General features: G+C 41.4%; 1 protein-coding gene across 1 annotated transcript in view; it reads right to left on the bottom strand.

The window, feature by feature from the left end:
- Window positions 1-21,637, bottom strand: part of NOTCH2 (notch 2) — a 175,373-nt gene extending 153,736 nt beyond the window's left edge. Inside the window, exon 1 of the mRNA XM_027535567.1 lies at window positions 21,315-21,637. Coding sequence (XP_027391368.1) covers window positions 21,315-21,387 — 73 coding nt within the window. The 5' untranslated portion in view covers window positions 21,388-21,637. The remainder of the gene's footprint in view (window positions 1-21,314) is intronic.
- Window positions 21,638-22,435: the final 798 nt, after the last annotated feature.

The raw sequence follows: 22,435 nt of genomic DNA, 5'->3' as shown, positions 1-22,435 counted from the left end.
GAGTGCTTCCTGAAACTGTGTGCGTGTGTGCTCAGTGGTTCAGTCACGTTTCACTCTTTGTAGCCTGGCAGGCTCCTCTGTCCGTGGGATTCTCCAGGCAAGGATACTGGAGTGGGCTGCCATTTCCTACTGCAAGGGATCTTCTCAACCTAGGGATCGAACCCGCTTCTCCTCCATCAGCTCTGAAATGATAAGCTTGGTCTCACAGCCAGCACGCACACAGCGACCGCGGCACGGAAGGCACGCGGCGCTGCTCCACCACACTCACCTTGCGTTGGACCACTCACCAAATTAACGAGAACCCACTAAGCATCCATTTTGTGCACAGATACACGTGCTCTGAAAAGAAGTCAATCAAACACTAGAACACCAAAATCAAATCTGTCATCTGTGAATAAGTCAAAGAATACATTTGTGTCACTAGACTGAGTCCACTCCTTCAAAAAGACATGGAAAAGCTCATTAATTTCTATAAAACTTTAATTTCCCAAAAGGCACCTTCAATCAGAAGCTGTGCAGTGCCATAAAACTCTTAGTAACAAAAACATTTAGAGAAAACAGTGATTTTTATCAAAAAGCAGAAAAATATTAACTACTTTCTTTCCGCTCTGGAAAGAAATGCTAACATACCCTCCAAAGGTAAAAGGGTATTTTTTAAAAAAAGAAAGATCCCATATTTCTGTCAATAAAATAATGACCCTGTTACACACCAAAGAATAGAAAGACTGGATTTTGGTTCTCCAACTAACCCTGGTACCTACAGTATGACCTTGGACTTGGTCTCACAAGGTCTCTGCCTCAGTCTCCACAAATGAACACATGGCCTTATAAAAGATACAATGCACATGAAAACGCTTTGCAGTCTATTAGACATTATCTTCTCAACATGCCACTTCACCCCTATGAACGGATTCCTTCCCTCTGACTCACAGAGCCCAAAATGATTTATTTTACAAAGTGCTCATAAGCAGTTTGACAACAGGTGTAACAAAGGTGTAAACTAGAAAAGATAGTGAACACTTTCCTACACATAAAGCAGCATGAACCCACTGACATGAACTGTATCACAAGGAAACGGGTTAGAAAAATGACCCACAGTACACTATCCTTCCTGGTTCTAGCAAAAATTTGAACTGGAAAGACACAGTATCTAAACAGGAAAATTAATGCCATACAAGAAATAAAGTGAATTATTTCAAAGCCTCACAAAATGGTGGTCTGAGGACAAAGGGTCAGGGAAGACTATGCTTTTGTCAGGTCTGACTTGCCCTCAGCTATGAGTACACTGTCCTTTCATGTGGCCCCAAAGACATAGTTGAGCCATTATTGTTGCTGATAATGATGAGCAGATGCTGATGAGATGACTGCACATCAACAGTTCTCAGACTCAGGTCTTGTGTAATTGGGTGTGTCCCTCTATGTCACTGTGCAGATGGTTATTAAACTCATTACAACTTCCCTAAACTTTTCACTAGAACTGAATAGCAGTCTGGATAATTATTCTCTGGTGCCAATTGAGACTAGGCACTATTTGAAAACAGTTTTCTAAAACACAGTTTCAAGGTTTATCTCTCTTCCTCCCAACACACACACACACACACACTTAAACTTGGGATGTCTGTTTGAGGAAAAAATCCAAGTTATCAAACTTTACCAAAACCATAAATATTTCTTTACTACAGTGAATATAACAAGCTTATTCATTTCAATCTGACATACATTAAAAAATTTAATCAATTCCCAATATCCTACCAACAAATGATATGCATTTTGAATAATCTATGTGCCTCAGGAACTAAAACAGTGCTACCATCAACACTGTCCTCAGGATGATGGAGCATGGGGAATCCCAGCTCTCATGATACACAGCTGCCAGATTCTTCCAGTGAAAGAGATCCATCCTAGTGAAAGAGGTGCATCCCCCATGTGGCTGGATGACAGTGGCTTTTATTGAGGAAGCTCTCAGCTGACCACAGGGCACGGCCAAATGTCCAACCGGACTGCTGGAGGAGACAAAATGGTCCATTTGGCAGTCTGTTGACACTGACATGTCAGAACTTCAACTATCTGGCCACCCTTGGCAGTAAACTCTCCTGCACTGTACACCTGAAAGAGCAATTGTTGGGATGGTTCCCTTGACTGCAAAGTACAACTTGTGAAATGCATTTTTGTGGAAAACCCAGCATACTTTCATATCCAAATATATGTAAACAAGTCACAGACTCATATGTTTTTAGCCTCAGAATTAGTAAGCTAAACTGAAGTGCAATATGTGTTTCATCATTTTGCTTTCTTTCCCCATGACCATTTGGCAGAGTTAAAATTTTAGCTATCATGCATTTTCTTCCCTAAAATGTATCAGTTACAGTTCCCACAGAAGCTGGCTATGCATTTCCTTGTGGGTGTATGCATAAAACTACCATAACAAAACATTTTCTATTTCCTCATTTTGATCAAAAGGAAAAAAGAAAGGCTAAAACGCACTTACATAAGTGACACTGCAAGACAGACACGCCCATCTGTACACAATTTACATTCTGTTTAAGGTTATGATGATTAAGGAGAGAAATGCCAAGAGCGATAAAATAAAATTACACAAAGGAGTAGCCCATGCTGTAGGAACATCAAGGAAAAGGGCACGGCAACCCACTCCAGTATTCATGCCTGGAGAATCCCATGGACAGACGAGCCGGGCAGGCTACAGTGACCCTGGCGGGTCACAAAGAGTCGGGACACGATTAAAGCGGCTTAGCATGCAAGGAATAACAAAGACGCTCCAGGCCATTCAAAGAGAACTAAACTAAGGTTTGAGACATTAAAAACAGCTGAGGAAAAAGTACTAAGACACAGACACCAGAACACATAAAATGCATGTAAAGGAACACAACAATATGTACTCACTGGCAGAATATATTGAAGTTGTGAAGGGTTGAGGTGAGTTAGCCATACTCTCCAGCCTGTTTCACTTTGGATCAACATCCTTTCCGGGCAACAGAGACAAATGGTTACTGCAGGCACAGAACAGCTTTAAGAAAAGCTAAATCCACCTGGGGAAAGAATCCTCAACCTCTGCTTCACCGCTGTCAAGCTCTAACTGACACAACTAATCAAACAGAAGTGAAGAGGATCCTTTCAAATCACGGGGGACAGAACTCAGAGTTAGTGACATTACAGAGCAAGCGATGTGATGTAATGAAACAAAAACTGCCCTAGAAATTAGACGTGGGTTCGAATCATGGCTCTGCCATATACTCACCGTGTGATTGAGAGGCGTTCCCTTAAGCTATGAGACTTAATTGTTCTCATCTGTAAAAATCAACAGCCCTTCCTCCTTAGTTGATTTCACTGGTGGCTCAAATAAGATCATGTTTACAAAAGCGATGATAAGCCAGGAAGCACTATTTAATGTAAAATATTACTGTATGTAAATCCAAAATCCTGTGAAACATAAAAGCTTTACCATCTGGCCCCAAAATGATAAACAATTACATGATTAAATTAGATTGCATACACCTATATAATGAGCCCAGCCTAAATGGGGATGGGACATTATTATGTGTGTTCAGCTGGTGTAGCCAATTTCAACAAATTTTAAAAATATTTCCTCACTGCTCTCCTAGTGTCTCAACAATGCTCAGGAATTACAAGCTGAAGCGATAATCTCCTAAACCTCCCCTAGCCTTCTCTGGCACAGAAATCTGACATAGGCCACTTCACATGCCTGATTAGATAAGCTTTCCCAATGCTGAAAGCCAACTGCTTCTAACATTTCAAACCTGATTTCCATGAAGACTCCGGGGTGAAAGATGGAAACAAATAAGCCAACCAAGTAGATCCTCCTGATTCAAAGAGTTCCCTGACTCTGACTTGAAGTATTAAACAATTTTTTTCTATGAACCAATTCCTTCTGAGGTGAAAGGAGCAAGATGCTGTAAACTGGGCAGACACAAGTATTAGAAAGGCTTTTAATTTACACAATTAATCCTGTAAATTTTACATTACTAGATGATAGTGCTTTAGTCTGTTCTTCAGATGGTCCATAATCCTGCCTTGGCAATGAAGCAGTGCAAAGGGAATCATTAAAAGAAATTAAAACAAGAAGACAAGTCTTCCTAGACTATATCTTCCAAATGAGAAACTGAAAAGATGCTAATCAAGTTTAAACTCTGGGGCCACCTGCGCTTGAGCACTGATTTTTGTACCCAGAACCATGCAATTCAGTATGCTGTTTCCAATACATACATACAGTCCTGCAAGTTAGTTATTATTACCGTTCCCGTTACATAAAACTGGGAACTGAGACTTAAGAGAAGCGAAGTGACTCGTATAATACTCTTAGCTGAGACTCAGAGCGAGGCCTAACTGGTGCCAAAACTCAGCAGCTATGCTAAAGTGAACATCAAAATGGAGTTGGAAGGATATCTAAAGTCATAAATAATCAACCTTTACTGTCATTATTCTCTCATTATCCTTCATATCCCAGGGCATTCTCTCCTTTACCTTTCAACAGGCAGCTAAACGCAACTGAATCTGAAGGAGAAAGTCCAGTATGTCTGAAAAGACCCACGTGTCTGAGCATGCATGTTTAGTATTGCATTTTAAAACAGAAGACACTATCTGGGATTATCTGTTGATGTCAAACATACTTCTCTCGTCTGTTATTATAGATGACCACCAATTTTCAGTGACAAAGGAGATAACATGGAAAAGATTCACAGAAAAGAAGAAAAGCCAAGGTTACCTCCATGCTTTTTCCGTAATGACATATGTAGAAACACTACACACAGTTAATTTCAAAGTTCCCAGGCCAAGACAGGTTAGTCCTGGGCAGTTTTAGTAATTGGTTACGTCCACCTTCATATGCTGAGGCATTCCGATCATTTTATTAATACATGGTCTTTTATATCCCTTTCAGAAAGATACAATAAGAATACAAGTGCCCAGTCAAGAAAAAGCTATCTGCAATTTAAAAGGCTGGCACACATATGGCTCTGAATTGTTATTCTAAGTCTTCCAAAAAAAAATTTTTTTTTAAAGCTACACATTCATTCCTTAATCTAAGGAATTAGATTAATCTAGTCTTAATCTACTAAAGAATTTCTTTTAAGATCAAGAAGTAATCAGGAGGGCAATTCGAAACCACTTTCCTTGGTTTACAACAAATATAAATCTATCCTTCCAATTTTCAAAAAGATTTAGAAAGAACTGCAACTCCTCAGAATGGAATTTTGACATTTAAATTGTTTCCACATTATGCAATGTCCATTCAGAGGTAGGATGTTAAGAAGAGCAAAACTTAAGTCAATTTAATGCAGAAAATATTACTAAATCCAAAGTTACATTATCTGTAGGGCTACAGGATTCCACCTAAGAGACAATGACATCTCTTACAGTGAGTAAATGTGTGAGCTCTGGAGGCAGACAAAGGGGGTTCCCGATCCTGGTCCACACCACCTACTGGTCTACATCACTAACTAGGCGACCTGGATGACCATGCCTTAATCTTTCTCTAGAAATTATAACACCTACTGTGCAGTCTAAAATCAAACAGGTATAGCACTTTTTCCCCCAAGCATCTGTCACATAATAAACTCTCAGTATATGGAAACTACCATTACTTCTTATAAGCTTCAGGAGGGCAGTTTTTGTTTTGTTCACTCTATTAATGAAGAAGCATGCCCCAGTTTATGGTTTTTCCAGTACTCATGTATGGATGTGAGAGTTGGACTGTGAAGAAAGCTGAGCGCCGAAGAATTGATGCTTTTGAACTGTGGTGTTGGAGAAGACTCTTGAGAGTCCCTTGGACTACAAGGAGTTCCAACCACTCCATCCTAAAGGCGATCAGTCCTGGGTGTTCATTAGAAGGACTGATGTTGAAGCTGAAACTCCAATACTTTGGCCACCTCATGCAAAGAGTTGACTCATTGGAAAAGACTCTGATGCTGGGAGGGATTGGGGGCAGGAGGAGAAGGGGACGACAGAGGATGAGATGGCTAGATGGCATCACCGACTCGATGGACATGAGTTTGGGTGAACTCCGGGAGTTGGTGGTGAACAGGGAGGCCTGGAGTGCTGCGAATCATGGGGTCGCAGAGTCGGACACGGCTGAGTGATTGAACTGAACTGATGCCCCAGTCAGCTTTGATGCAAATACTCCAGTTCCTCCAAAGTAACATTCCCATTTATCTACATTAATTACATTCAAATAACTGTTACCCTTAGTATATACCTCCTCTCTTTTAATATAAGTGGCTACAGCTGCCCTTGGGGGGAGAATTAAGTTATTGGAAAATATTTTAAGTGTTTTAAGGGTATTTGAGTTAACATATGCACCACTTAGATTTTCTGTAAACAGTGTGCTTACACAAAATTATAAATATCTCAGGGTACAAAAGAAAACTTTTCATAGTACTTCCACAACTGAAAAACAAAGTTTGATCAATAATTACAGAGGGAGCAGAAGGAGTGGTAGGTAGAATACAGTTTATTAAATTGGCAAAATAAAATTTGGAGTTTTGTCTTAAAACAAAACAAAACAAAAAACCTGACAACCATTTGCTCATGGCTGCCAAAACTTAAGAATAAGCAAACTGTCATGGGAAACAAATGTTAAAATATGAAACCCTTTGCTGAGAAAGTAACTCCACCAGTCCTGGCTAATCCGATTCTGAATCACTAACGACTCCAGCCCTGTTGGGTTGTCTTAACCATTACAAAGAAGTCCAAAGAGACAGGCAGGGTCTCACAGGCAAATATTTTCTCTGCTATCACTGACATTTTCAACATAGCCACACTTTTCCCCCACCCCACCCTTCCCACTGCTTCACTGTTCCCTTCTCAGATTTCAAAAACAGAGGGTCAACATACTGATACATCATTTGACTAAGGAGTTTGGAGGCTTTGCTTTCCTCATCTGTAAATCAGGGATGGACTGGATGGGTGGTTCACAGTCTGAGATTCCAAAATCTCCGGGAGCCCATAAAGTTGTGATAACAGACCATGAGGTACTTCTGTTATTTCAAAGAGATAGTTCATTTAGTGCTATAAGTCTAATTAAGGCACCGAATGCATGGTGACACCAGATGGCATGGGGTGATGTTTATCATGTCATAGGAAAGGGGGGAACAAGAGTGTCCCCCTGACATTCTCCTCAAAGCTGTATCTCAGGCAAAAAAAATCATAGTTCCTGTACTAAACTAATCCAACCACAAATGTCTGGTTAATAAATAAGGGGAAATTATTCAGCACCTATCAATACAATTTGGATGGTAGACAAATTCTCCAAGTTGGAAGTATACCCCATTAAAGGAACAGACTCAAATACAATACCCCCAAATATTTACAGGCTCACAGGAAACCAGTGAACAATCTACATGCGGCAAACATGAAGCTCCTATTTCTCACCGAGGATCTGAATCACTCATCCACTTTTGATTAAAAAGAAGTGAAAGCAACAAAAAGCCAGTCTATGCTGCAACACAAAATAACATCACCAACAGCAGCGCTATTTACTGCACTCTCACTACGTGCAGGCACCATACCATGAGTGTAACACGCATTCACTTACTGAACCCTCATAACAACCTAGCAATTACATGCTCCTATTACCTTCACTTTAAAAATAATGAAATCTTGGCACAGAGTGCTTAAGAAACAGGGACACAGCCAGTGAGTTAAGAGCCCGGGGTATCCCCACCCTTTCTCCCCTAAGCTCACAACTCCCTCTCAAAGAGAAGTCTCTCAAACACAAACAAAAATGTCCCCCGGCAGAGCCCTCAGGAGCTGGGCCACTGATCTTGAAAGCAGGCTTCTGAAGAGCTCATAGCTGTGACCCATTCTGGCTTAAAGACCCCCTTAACTGGAACTCCCTTCCTCTCAACCCAAATTCAATCTGCTTGTCCTGATGACAGAAATCAACTGAGAAAAGGCCAGGGCCATTAGCCAACTAAAATCAATCCTTTTATTCAGAACATACCAATGATTTCTAACAGCTGGCTCCTATGTTCAATGAGCTGACAATCTTATCAATATACAGATGATTAAAAACATGTATTTTGAGGGTATACAATGAGTAAGGGTTATGGAGACAAGTAGACTAGATCAATCATTCAATCAGTCCCAACTCTGCCACTTACTAATTCCATTATCCTGAGCACGTTACCGGTTTCAGTTTCTCCTACTCCCCATCTCAAAGGTTGTTGTGAGGCATGATTGTATGAATGGGAATAAAGTGCCATGGTTGACTACAGAGGCCCAAGAGCTAGAGGTCTGAATCCTGGCTCCATCCTTTAACCACCTTATTATTCACCCCAACACCCAAAGCTATGAGTCTATGCTCCTATTTCCTTACCTGTAGTATAGCTAAGTACTGTCTACCCAAAGGACAGCCATGTGAATTAAAGGAGAAAAAAATATATAAAGCCCTAAGAGAATGACACATAGTAAGAATTAAACATTTAAAAAGCAAAAAAGAGCTGAGGTTTTAAAAGTCAAACCACAAGTTTAAGTCCCAGCTCTGTCACTTATTATCTAGGGCTAAACAATGGTATACAAGCCAACTAGCCCCTCAGAGGCTCAGTTTCAACCAAGATTTTGTGAGATTAAAGGAGGCAATTGTGTAAAAGTGTTCTGTAAACTCCGCATCGCTATGTAAATGTTAGGGTCGTTTTATGTTTTATGTTAATTGTACCGAGTGGTCCTTTCAAATACTATCTTCATCTTTAAAATGGAAAAACTCAGGCAGAGAAATTTTAAGTCACAGAGAGAAGGCTGATAATTTCAAAAGTAGGAGGGAGAAAAGGATTGGGCCAAAATAAATTCAGATCATGACAAAGCAGAAAAGTAATAAGCCTTCAAGAAGAAAGATGAGAACAAACACCCATTAACCTGTTTTTAAGCAACAACTTCACCTGCTGATTAAGCCTCTCAGTGCAGTCTATGAGTAAGAATTCTCTAATTTCCTCCCAGAAACAGTATTAATAGACTTCAGGGTGAGAAAGAGCTTAACCATCAAACCTCTTTTCCCATGCATAAGTTAATTTTGTGGATGGGGCAGAATATCAAAGCCCGGGGGACACAAACTGGACTCTCACTCTAGCAATTCTCTTAACCTATACCTTAAAAAAAAAAAAAAAGTTGCAATCCTTCAGAGAGGTTTCCTTCTTTGGTTGGTCAGAAATGTCCTTGTTCTCCAGGTCTCCTCATGCTAAATATGGTAATAGCTGGCAAACAACCAGCCCAGTAAATTCCAATGATACTTAAGAAAGCATTCATATTGCCTGAAATTACTCTGAATCAAACACTTAAGACCCACAGAGCTGCCACATATAGCAGTTCAGCTGGAACTCTTATGTCAAAAGCAGCAGGATGCCTTAAGAACATACAAGTGTGGGGAAATAAAGCAATCTACTCTTCTTTATTGCAACATTCTTCAGCAACAACATGGATCTCCTACCCACTGTGCACACAGCACTGAGCAAGGCCAGTGGGAGGCTGGAGGGAGAAATCTAAGAAACAGGTGGTGTTCGTGGGGTGCCAAAACAACAGGTTGATTCAATCAGTTCTGTCCCACAACTAATCAATTTGGTGAAGAGAGAGGAGAAAGAATCTTAGTCATCCTGTTGGCTAACCAAATGGATCGGCTAGACCACTGCACAACTATAAATTAGGTCAGAATGCCAGATTTAGTAGTGATATCAGGTCCCCCTTTCAGGGATGGTCCAAGATCCTGGATATCTAAAAAGACAAGACAGAAGCAGGCTACCCTCCACCAACCCCAAAACAGAGCTTGCTTCAGAACAGACTGGTTTTTTTTGCTTCCTGCAGTATCTTTTTAAAAGATACTAAATGTGCATTTTCTGGGCACACACAACTGACAGCTTGTTGATTTATAATACAGTCAGATTAGAATTTTAAAGTAATTACAGAAAATACCAGTTAACAAATATACAGAAAATTGACCAAGTGCATTAGAAATCAAAGGATTTTTTTAAAGCTATTAAATAATTTTTGATATATCAATACCGGTAGCAATTTGATATGATGTAGTTCAATGTATCCATGTGTGTTTTGACGCATTAAAGATAAAGAGAATACCTTTAATATTTAAAGAAATATTTCAAATCAGTAACCAAAAACAAAATACCTTGATGAATAAAAGACACAATTTACCAAAATAAATAAAAAGAAAAGGTAATAGAAATGGCCACTGATCACATGAAAAACATTCAAGATTACTGTAAGCAGAGATACCAATTAGGATGAGGTAGCATTTACCACTTATCAAATTGTTAAAAGAGTTGTAAAAATAAAACCAGTGTTGATGATGGTTGGAAACATGGACAGTCTCATACTCAACTAATACAGTATAACTTGGTCAAACTATATGAAAGGAAATTTGGCAATGTGTATCAAAAGCCACACAAAGGTCCATCTTCTTTGATAAAATAATTTGACTTCTTGGAATTTATGTTAAGAAAATACATATTCCTACCATTATTTACATATGAGAATGTTCATCACAACATTATTTATAATCATGAAAGCTGGAAACCAAGACTAGATCTCAGATTAAATAAAATAGAATCTTCAGATAAAACAGTAGACAGCCTTTAAAACCATGTTCTTAAAAAATATTTATACACAGGAAATACATATATATTCAACATCTTATAATAAACTATAATGGAAAAGAATCTGAGAGTATATGTATTCTTTTTTAATTACTTTGCTGTACACCAAAAGTGTTAGTCGCCCAGTTGTGTCAGATTCTTTGTGACCTCATGGACTGTAGCCCACCAGGCAACTCTGTCCATGGAATTCTTCAGGTAAGAATATGGTGGGTAGCCAATCCCTTCTCAGTGGATCTTCCCGACCCAGGAATCAAACCCCGGTCTCCCGCACTGCAGGCAGCTTCTTTACCAATGAGCCACCAGGGAAGCCCTAACTAATACAATATTGTAAATCAACTATACTTCAATAAAAAGAAAGAAATATGAAAAAAAAATTATTTACATATATAGGAAAGTGTTCACAATATTTTCAGTGGTACAGAAGTATATTGTAAAACTATAATATGCTAAAATCTTAATTACAGTAAGATTCACAGAAAAACAACTGTATGAAATGTAACAAAATATTAAGTGAGGTTTTGTTTTTGTTTTTTTTTAAGTGAGGTTTTGATTGGAGGTGATGGGATTATTGGAGATTTTAATTTTCTCTTTATGTTTTTCTGCTTATTTCCCAATTTTAAAAAATCACTCTTTGGCACAGTAATTTCTCTTCTGGAAATCTAGCTTAATAGAAATATCCTAAAGAGGGGAATTTCTGTATAAAGATCATTTATACAGAATGGCATTTAAATTCCAGATTTAATATCTGGCATTTATAAAGTGTCATTTATGCAGGAAAAAAAAAAATGATGGAGACAAATATGTAACCAAAGCAAAGGAGAAATCAAAGAAAGGCAGAACAAGAAATCACATATACATTATAAAATCTACAATTTTTAAGAGTTGATAAAAAGACCAAATGATGTACACCAGAGTATTAACAGTGGCATGACTGTGGATTTTTCTTATACTTTTCAAAGGTCCTTCAGTTTAGTCGCTCAGTCATGTCTGACTCTTTGTGACCCCATGGACTGCAGCACGCCAGGCTTCCCCATCCATCACCAACTCCCAGAGCTTGCTCAAACTCATGTTTATCGAGCTGGTGATGAACTCCTTAACCACCCTTAAATATAATTACTTTAAAAATTGTTGTTTAATTGCTAAGTTGTGTCCGACTCTTTTATGACCCCATGGACTGTATGCAGCCCGCCAGGCTCCTGTTTCCATGGGATTTCCCAGGCAGGAATCCTGGAGTGGGTTGCCATTTCCTTCTCTGGGGGATCTTCCCGACCCAAGGATCTAACCAGTCTCCTGCACTGGCAGGCAGGTTCTTTACCAATAAGCCACCAGGGAAGCCCAAACCTCCCGCCCAAAAAAATTCTTGTAAAGGTGCCAGAGAAAATCAACAAAGCATAAATATGAGTTAATTACATGTAAACATAAGGAATAATTCTATTGCTATGTAAACCTACCTTTAAATGTTACAATGTTTGTTTTCAGTTACAATCAGATTTTCCTTCGATCTCTTTAAAGTTTATGTCACAGGAACCATGACATATTGTTACTACTTTATATAGTAACATCCCAAATGTGCATGATTTACAGACATGTTTTTTTCTCTAATAATCCTCATAAAGATTAGAAAGTGCTTTAAATGTTCTAATAAAGTAAATGTCCTTCATGTTCCAATTTAAAAAGATCTAGCAAATAAAGGCATATCTCAGCAAAGAAAACAGTAAAAAGTAATAATCAAAATATACACGTCCTTAAACTTCAGTGAGTCTCTACACTTTATAGACAAAAGCACATGAAAGCAGAGAATTAAACAAAAGTTTCTTTGCAGCATACCACTTTACCGTTTAGAGAAGTTAACAATTTAACACTATCTAGGGTTCTGACTATTCATATTCAGAAACTCAACAAAATGTATTAGTGCTTAAATAGTATCAATTTTTCTCTTATTGGAATGTTGAAGAAGTAAGCCAGCATAGCAACCTCTCCCTGTTAGGTACTAGTTAAAATAGATTATTTAATCTTTGAGGCTTAAAAGCCTCCCAGAATCTCCTCAAAAACAGAGATGAGAGTGAAAAGATGAAAAAGAAGCAAATGCCAATGTTAAAGTGCACCTGTCTCTGAACGAGGTAGTATACTTTAGAATGTAACCACAGCTTCTTGTACACACTTTAGTCAGCAAGCAAAACTGTATTTTAAAGGGATACTATTTGTTAAAAGATACCATATTATTAGGGAGACAATATCTGACTCCAACCAAAATATTATCATCATGTTTTCCTTACCTGACAAAATACACCCAGGCTTTCTTCCTGTAAATAAATACAGGAGGTGAGAGCACTACTCTTAACCCAGAAACAGGTTTTCCAATGCCCATGGATACAACCTGCCTTTGTGAGATGATGAATCCATCTTGGCATGATGTTTGGTTGATACAAAGAACTAGAGTCACTGCCAATATCCTGCAGACGGAACTGACTTGAAGACCAGAAACTGCCCTAGAGGTCTCTGGGGAAGGTCCTTCAGTGCAATGGGAAGAGAGACACAGGCCCCTCACCGCCTGATTGGGAGATCAAGGGCTCCAGAGCTGGACCGTAGTAACTGGCCTACAGTTCAAGACTGGCAAGAGACAGTAAAATGAACCCCTTAAGAGTTCATTCAATCATCCAGTAAAGCCCAAACTCTGAGGAGCCGGTAGGACAGGGTTTTGCCAAGGCAAGCACAAGAGGGGTGAGGGAGATGTTAGCATGATTAATCAATGCCACCTGAGGCAGCAACTCAGGGTGTGTCCACACTGCACTGAAGTCACTGCCTGACTGTGACCAGAAGCTCCTTCAGCGACTGCCACTGAGAACCAGATCTTCCAAAGGAGATACTTCCACCTTAACTTGCCCAAGATCAGGCTAGGCATCCAAGTCTCAGAACACAGCCCTCTCTCTTGCCACAAACCCACTAACAGACATAATAGACACCACAACATGTGCCAAATTTATATTTACACCCCCACCAAACAAAGGGCTCTTTGTCTTTCCCCCAAGTCAAGTTTTGCTACTTCTGAATTCCAACAGAGAAAGAGGAGAACAGCAGACAAGCCCAGCAGGGGTGAGCTGGGGGGTCGCTGTTCCCTGGTGCTTCTAGATTTACTCCCCCCAGACCCTACAGCTCTTAGTCACCCCGACTGCAGGAAACTGCTCTCAGCCAGTATAGATAAGTTACTAAGTAACTGTACTTCATGTTTCTAATTGTGTGTGCTCATCTGTCTTGTCTCCATGATGATGTCAGCTCCTTGGGGGCAGGTCTCTATCTTCCATTTGGTCAATGACTCCTACACAGCTAGAAAAGTAGAATACCCTTACTGCCTACCACGCGATGCTAGGGGAAACACACAAGTTAAGGTTGACAACACACCACAGTCCTCCTTAACACACCACTAAGACAGCACAGCTACACAGATAATAAATCGTATAGCTTAGGCCTTAGAGCTAAGAGCTTAGAGCTCCTACTAGAGTATTATATAGAAACTTATATATTCACATATATAAACAAATTAACATAATAATTGCTTTGTTTTGCTCACTCCTAGCTATGGCTTGTATCATTCCCGCTTCTTGGCTTTACTATTCTTTTTAACGTCACAGTGTATTTTCTGCCACACAGCTGGTTCTCCAGGGGAGGAGAAAAGAAAGAACAGACCTACAGCCAACTTCCTACCACTGCCAACGAACACTGCTATTTGTCCCATCTAGAGGCCATGAGCGTATCCTTTCAGATCTGAAGCCACTTCCTTCTTCCTATCACGAACAGCAAGACCAAGTGTCTCTGTTAGAGGCGCACTTCTGAGCCCCTTCTTGCAGACTGCTCAGTTCTGCTCAAGAAGTCCTCCAGAGCCCCTTTATCTTACCTTCCTTATTCTATTTGCTGCAGCAGCGCAGACACCCCAAAAGCAGGACTGCCTGAAAGGAATGACCTTTATATTTTTTTCACTAACATATGTGAGGGAAATCCCTGACACCAGATAAGTGTTCATGGGTTAACAAGAAAGACATCCTCAAAGACACAGCATCATTCACAAGGGCTGAGGACAGAATTCTTTAACAGACACCAAGAAAACTGGAACTTTTATGTATTCTGGCATCTCAGGTAATATCCTGATGGAGAAACAAGGAGGCATCCACCAAAGTCATACATGACACACACATGGCAGTCCTAAGACTTTGGATAAACTGCCAAAAAACCCCACTTTTTTACAACTAAATAATTTTATTAGCCTTTTGAGGATACCAGAGTGGCTTTCTTCTCCCTAGTGAGCTAGGCATTCAATAAGAAGCAGGCACTTTCAAGGGAGAAAAAATTGAGCACAGGACCCAAAGTCAAAGCAACCCATCTCTAACACTATCAAAGAATAAATAAACAAAACAAAAAAGCCCTTAGCTTTCCTAGATTCTCTGCAGTGATTCCAAAATTTCCCTAGTATAAAAGTTACCTGGCCGTTTCTTAAATATACAAATTTGCAGACACTATTCCAGACTCACTGAATCGCAATCTCCAGCAGAAGACCCCAGGTGTTCTTATTATAAAACAGGTTGGGGAAACACTGCTTAACCAATGCTTCCCTCCCTTCCCTTCCTACTGTCAACTGGAAAGGGAGGTACAAAACCCATAGGGGCTACAACGATTAACTCAAGCAATCGCCCTGATGGGATCATCTTCAAGGTCCTCACGGGGTTTAACTCATTTTATGGAAGGGTGGGTGTCAGTTCAGTAAAAGGTACCTCTGGATCCCTAACACGAAAGGCTCAGGACTCTTTGAGACAAATTCCTGAGAAGATGCCAATGGGTGCAAGTCATAAGGAGGAAGATTACAACTGAATATAAGATCTTTCAAAGAATTACAGCTGTCCAAATCAGAAGAGGTAATCAAGGAGAAAAAAGGTAGGCTACACCTTAACCAGGATGTTCTAAGAGGATTAGAATCACCATGGGACAGATAGAAGGACTAGGTGAATTTTTAAAGTTCCTCCCAACAAATAAGTCAACAAAGAGGAAACTTTCAACTACCCATTAATTAATAAAAAGAGATAGCATAAAAGCGTATAGGTGGGGTCCACCTTTAACTGATCTTTTCAAAGCAGAAAGGACTATAAGGACAGACCTCTGACTCACCATCACCTGTCTTCCAGAATGTCCCACAGTTGGGACAGGCAGAGCAGGAGTCACAGGTGCCATGACCAGGAAGGACCTGCTGCCCGGCTGACCACATGCTAGGCACAGGCCAGGGAAGGGATGCGTGTGACATGGTCTCTGCCCTCAAGGAACAAATTTCATTCTGGAGATGGCTCACCCTCTGTGGTTCTCTGAAAAATGTATTTACCATGTGTCACCTTTTGCTTTTTATTGGTGATAGTGATTTTCAATGGAACCCTCTTGGAGCGAAAAAAACAAATATACTAAATGTAAATATCTGCTCAGTCTAGTTCAAGTTTACAATATGCAGCTCACAAGGAAATAAATCTCAAAAAAAAATCATCTAAACAAATTATCCTAAATTTGGGAATAACATATACATACTACTAAAGTAGATAACCAATAAGGACCTACTGTAAAGCATAGGAAAACTTGGATCAATATCCTGTAATAACCTAAATGGGAAAGGAATCTGAAAAACAAAAGATATTTGTACGGGTATACCTGAATCACTTTACTGTGTACCTGTAACTAATAGATCCTTTTTTATATAACTTTATTAATTTTCGGCTGTGCTGGGTCTTCACTGCTACACAGACTTTTCTCTAGTTGCAGAGAACAGGGGCTGCTCTCCAGTTGTGATGCACAGGCTTCTCACTGTGATGGCTTCTCCTGTTGTGGAGCACAGGCTCGAGGGCGCCCGGCTTCAGTAGTCGTAGCACATGGGCTCAGTAGTCGTGGCTCCCAGGTTCTAGAGCAGAAGCTCAATAGTCAGGGTGCACAGGCTTAGTTGCCTCTGCAGTATGTAGGATCTTCCCGGATCAGGGATCAAACCCGTGTCTCCTGCATTGGCAGGTGAATTCTTTACCACTGAGCCACAAGGGAAGCCTATACATCATTGTTAATCAGCTATACTCCAATATAAAAAAGGGTTTTTTTAATTCTAATTTTAAAAATAATATATTCCAAGAGTCCTCAAAATGTCCAAATTACAATAAGGCGTGGCAACTCTGGACAAAATAACAGAAATTGCTGCCATAGTAATACAGTAATACAGGAAGCAGTACAGGCAACTCAAGTGAGAGGCAGAGGGTGGATGCCAGCATCTGTGAGGTTAAATTCCAAAGTAAAAGTGACCTTTATGAATTGCAGAAGTGATCAGGGAAAAAAAGAGAGAGAAGAAACCACCACACACACACACACAGAAATTCAAAACGGCAAATTTAAATAAAACATCTGGGGAAGGGGAAAATTCGGTTTTCCCCAAATGTAAGGTGAGCAATAACTTTTGCAAGTACTACTTTTTAAAAAAACTGTCTTGAAGTATTGTAGTAGTCCAGAATAAGAAAACTACTAAAAGTAATTGTTCAATGAAACAAATACGTCCTGAGTGCCTATCAGATGCCAAAGCACTGTTCTAGGCACAGGGGCTGTGTGTGCTGTGTGCACTCAGTCTCATCCGACTCTTCGTGACCCCATGGATGGGTGGGGTGTTAGAACAAACACAAATGAAAAGACACAATTCTTCTCCTCAAGAGGCACACTAACAATAAGCACTTGAGGATTTGTGTGTGTGTGCATGAGCTCATTCATACGAAAGATGGAAGAGGTGTGGAGAGTGGACAAGGCCCTAGACTGAGGACCACAGGAGAGAGACTCTTGTCTCAACGTGTCCATAATGGGCTCAGTGATTATGAACAAAGTGCCTAAGCAAATGGAGGACCAAAGTAGTGCCCCTCCCACAGGATCACAAGACTAATTAACAGCTGACCTGGAGGAAAAATTTTGGTCTTCTGGCTCCTAGACCAGTGAACCTCCCAAAATACAATGCATATGGCAGACAGATAAAGAAAGAAAAGTAGAGGAGAAGAAAATCCTTTGGCTTCAAGTCATCTTCAGAGAAAGGAAAGATGAAAGAAGGAGAATAAGGAAAGAGTGGGAGTGAAATAAAAGGTTAAGTTGTGGTTCAAGAGATATCAAGAAAGGAAGCACTTAAAAGTGTATGCACAGTATCAGTATAATGTAAAATCTGATTATATTCTCGTTCAAATCATAGCTTAGAATTTTTTGCCCTAAAACCATTAAGGACCAATAGACAAAGTGTCCAAAAATGATACATATGAATGAAACTTGAAGAAAAACAGATAACAGAGAGGAAAGGAAGGGGGCAGTTTATAATAATATCATGTAAATATATATAAGAAGCCCTTCTAAAGAGACAATGTGGACCCACTGTGCTCAGATGAACAAGATGAAACAGTACTTATTATTTCTTATATAAGATATTATTTACTCTACAGCTTTTATGTCACCAATTTAAAAAGTCTTTGGGAGTCAGAAGGGTTAAAAACTGGAATGGCTGATTAAGAACACGTTCGTTCTGGAAATTATTAACATTAAAAAGGAAAGACCCCAGGTACACACCTGCTGGAGAATAATGAAATATGACTGGGCTCCAACCAAGTTACTGCACCAGAATCACCTGTAAACCTTGAAAAATACAGAATCTCAAAATACGGAATTTCAGACCTACTGTGCCAGAATCCTTGGATGTTGAGGCCAAGAGGCAGCCCAGATGACGTTGATGCAGCCAGGATGTGGAGCTCTGTTCTATCACAGTGGACCAGGTAAGGAGAGAGACCACTAGGAATGGCATCAGAGAGTGGGAACTAGATCAATGCAAATTTTGTGGGCAAAATAGAATTTCTGTGGGTGTGATATTTTTTAAATGTATTGTAAGGCTGGTCTGAAGCATCCAAGCATATCCCACTGAATTCAAACATTTTCTAAAGGTCCTGAAGTCAGCAACTACAGTTCAGGTGAACCAAAAGCTACTGTTCGAGGCTATAAGCAGCTCACAGAAGAGGCAGCAGAGTGGGAATGGCACAGAGATATCAAGAATGTGGGTAGATAGTTTTAAAAAATCAAAAACATCAGGAAAAAGAGAGACTAAAAAAAAATTCACTCTCATCCTCCCTCCCCAAAAAGAAATCATAATAAAACAGAAAGAATAAGAAGAAACAAGCTCTAGGGTAAATTTTATCTTCATCTGAAAGAATAAACAATTACTCTTTGTGATTTTTTTTAAAAGCAAGAGAAGAATTCAACTGAGAAATCGTGTAGCAGGCACCAAAACCAGGGAGTGACTTCCCATTGCAAAGCAAAAGAAAACAAGGAGCAAGGGGTGGTCTTGGATAGCTGTTTAGACAATCAGACAGATGGGTTGACAGCTCCCTGCTTCAGGAATTCAGTCATGTTTAAATTAACAACTGGCCACTAGCCAAATACAGGAACACTCAAAAGTTTAAAAGGGTGTGTTATAATTGATACCTTGGCAAAACACAATGATAATAAATTGAGAAGATTCAAGAAGCTTTCACTACTAGACTCTGAAAAGTTTCAAGATCTGTACCAAGAAAAGGGCTTTTTAATCTCTTCCATTCCCATGTAGTTTAGCTTCTGAAGAACACCTGTCTAGAAATCAAAATATCTAAATCCTGTCTTTGAGCTAACACTAACACTCAGCTTGTCCATCTGAAAGCTAGCTAGTAAGAGCAGTACCTCATCAGGGCAGAAGTATAGGTCCTAAAATGAGAGAAGCCCTGTGTATCAGTTATCCTATTCCTGACATGTCTTATCATTAAACACTTAATTTAGCAAATCACTTTGGAAACATATTATTCCCTCCAACTCTCTAAATAAGTGATTTCTGGTTCTCTTTCATAGATGAGATGACAGAACATGAAGATAATTTACTAAAACAAGCTAATGGTAGACCAAGGATTATAATGTTCAGACTAGCCCATTGTTTATATTCCTCTATCCTAAATTTACACTTTACTAAAGCTTTCGCTCAAAGAAAAAGGAAAGGCAAAAATACTATCATATGTTTTGGTTCATCATCACACAGCACCTTGGTCCACTTCTGAAATTCTTAGGGACCGGGAGGTGTATGGACTTTGAACTTTCCAAGAAAGGTTTGGTGTTGAACAACCCAGCAATGTGATAAATAACTTTGATGTCTTTTCAACATCTGTGATTGGCATGTCGACTGCCTGTTAACAATGTACAAAGAGCAAATCTTTCTAAAGCCCATCATCTTCATTACTTTCTCTTTGCAAAGAGTCATAGCTCAAGTACTAAGTTTTTTGGTAAAGGTAAAACTTTCTTCAGATTAAGCTAGGAAAAGAAGGGGCCACTTTCAGTTCAACAAACATGCACAAGCCACCATCCCACTGGAAGCAGAGAGTTCACAAAAAAAAAAAAAAAAAAACACAGTCCTGCCTGCAAAGGACTTTCTGAATACCTTTTGACTGCCACCAGTGTAATATACATTCTCTTAATTAATCCTATTAGTTGAGTAATTTCATTCCCATTTTATTGGTGAGTTCATACAACAGAGCTGGATTTGAACCTAGGATTAAAGCGCAGAGCTCCAAAGCCCAGGTTCTTTCCACGAAACAGTATGGAAAGAAATTTGGATTCTACGATTGTGGGTGGGATGGGTAAGATACGATTGGATTTCCTTTCCACGATCCAACCGTGTTCAGAAAGACTGTTGCAGATATCCAACCAAAAAGAAGCTCTGGAAGGCACCACTTTGAATTAACGTATCCACTCTTCTTCACCCGCCCCTGCCCCACCCCCAACCATGCCAAAAGAACAGCCTTAGCTGCTGCCAGGTTGGAGGAGTTGGTGATCGTCACACCACATTCCTGAGGCTGGACACAGACTCTGAAACTGCGCCCGAGCTCTGCGCCTCGGAAAGAATAACAGCAGTAGAGATTTTTAAATCATGTGGCTCAGCATGCAGCCACACCAGTTTTCCTACTGCTCCTGCCTCCACCTTTCAAAGACTCGAGCCAAACTTTACACATCGGATTCGTGGGGAACCGTGGAACTCAAGAGCGTCAGAACTCGGGCGCGCAGCAAAAGCCTGTCCCCATCCAAACCAAACCCACCCATTCACGCCGTCGGCCTTCCTTCAGCATTGCTGAGTCTGGCTGTGAAGGTGCAAGCCGCTGGGCTGGGACGCCCTGCCCCCGCTCCCTCCACGCCAGAATCTGGCATTCCTGCGCTCAGCCCATCTGCGGTCCGCGGCTGGCGATGGTTGTCCCAGGCAGCCCGCCCCCGGCTCTCCCCCGACCCCAGGAAACACGGAGCCAAATGGGCGAAATTTCCCCAATCCCCGAACTCAAGTGCTCCAAAAAAGGGAGCTGCTGAGGCTTGCTGCCCGGCCTCCCTCCGGCCGAGGAGGCGTGTGTGGGACCCAAAGGCGTGGGGAGCTGCAGGCGGCGAGGGGCGAGGGGGAGGGGGCGCACCCAGGGAGCGGTCCGATGCTGTCCAAACTTTAGGAACTAAGTGGCCTCACTGCACGCCGACGGCCGAGCCCGGCCTTCTCGCCAAGTGGAGGACGGAAGGATGGGAATGGTCGCCCCAGGTGGCCAGCCGGGCCAGAGGGGCGTGAGCCGGGGAGCCGGGGACAGCACCCCTCGGTCGGATACTCACCACGCGCCGGGGCCGCGCGGCACAGCCACAGTGCCAGCAGCGCCCACAGCGGAGCGGGGCGCAGGGCGGGCATCTTCTCGTTCGCCTCCTCCTCCGCCGCCGCCGCCTGGGCAGATCCACATGGGGAGGGGGTCCCGACAGGGGAGCCCCCACTTTTTCCTCCCCTCCTCCTACTTCCGCGGCTCACGGCCTCGCGCGGCGCCCCGAAGCTCAGACTTCAGTGTCTCCACTGCCTGCACCCCAAGTCCGCCGTTCCTGGGCCGCCGCCACAGCCGCCGCCCGAAGTTTGGCTGAAACTTTCTCGGGTGTGCAGCGAAGCAGCCTCGTGTGTCCTTCCGCCTCGGCCGCCTCCTCCCACCTCAAACCCCGCCCCGCTGTCGCCGCGGCCAGGCCCCGCCGCCTTCGGCACCCAGGGGTTTCCCGCAGGAAGAAGCGCCGGCCCGGGCTGCGCGCGGAGGGATCTACTATGAGTCCTCAGACACCCCCCAGGCTTGCCAACCCGCGTCGAGTCCGGACGCGCCTTAACTCACTCGGCGCTGGAGCGTCTCTCAGGGCCGGGCCTTTGCCAGGGGTTGTGTTAGGACTCTGAACTTGAATCACTAGGGTAGTGAACTTTCCGGGAGAGACAGACTTCATCCAGCGAGATGGGTATCGCCCATATACAACCACACATCCACACACTCCCCGGCTAGCTGGAGGAATGGGACAGAGAAGGACCAGTGCTGTCAAAGAAGGCTATGGGAGCCAAGGCGCCAAAGTCCATTTAAAATGAGCAGAGCCATCGAATGGGCTGTATTGCACCCTTCATTCATTCAGTCATTCATTTAGCAAACATTTCTTAAGTACCTTACTTTGTGTAGCAGTGTGCCGCAGTGTGCCTGGTACAATGGGCTGATACTAAAGACACATGATGCACAAGCTAGCTTTGAGGACCGAGACTTTGCTGCTTCTTTCATAGCGGAGCTGGGATGAAAGCAGAATCTTAAAAAGTTAGTAAAATTTGCATAGGACAAGGAGATCAGCTAAGGATATCCCATTGTAAGATGATAATATCTGAAACTTGGAAACAAACTAAATGCCCACCCATGAAGAAATGGATGAATAATGTATGGTATATTTTA

The sequence above is a fragment of the Bos indicus x Bos taurus genome, chromosome 3 (assembly GCF_003369695.1).
Source record: "Bos indicus x Bos taurus breed Angus x Brahman F1 hybrid chromosome 3, Bos_hybrid_MaternalHap_v2.0, whole genome shotgun sequence".
Taxonomy (NCBI): domain Eukaryota; kingdom Metazoa; phylum Chordata; class Mammalia; order Artiodactyla; family Bovidae; genus Bos; species Bos indicus x Bos taurus.
The sequence above is the reverse complement of the archived record's forward strand: the minus strand, read 5'-3'. Positions and strand labels throughout refer to the sequence as shown.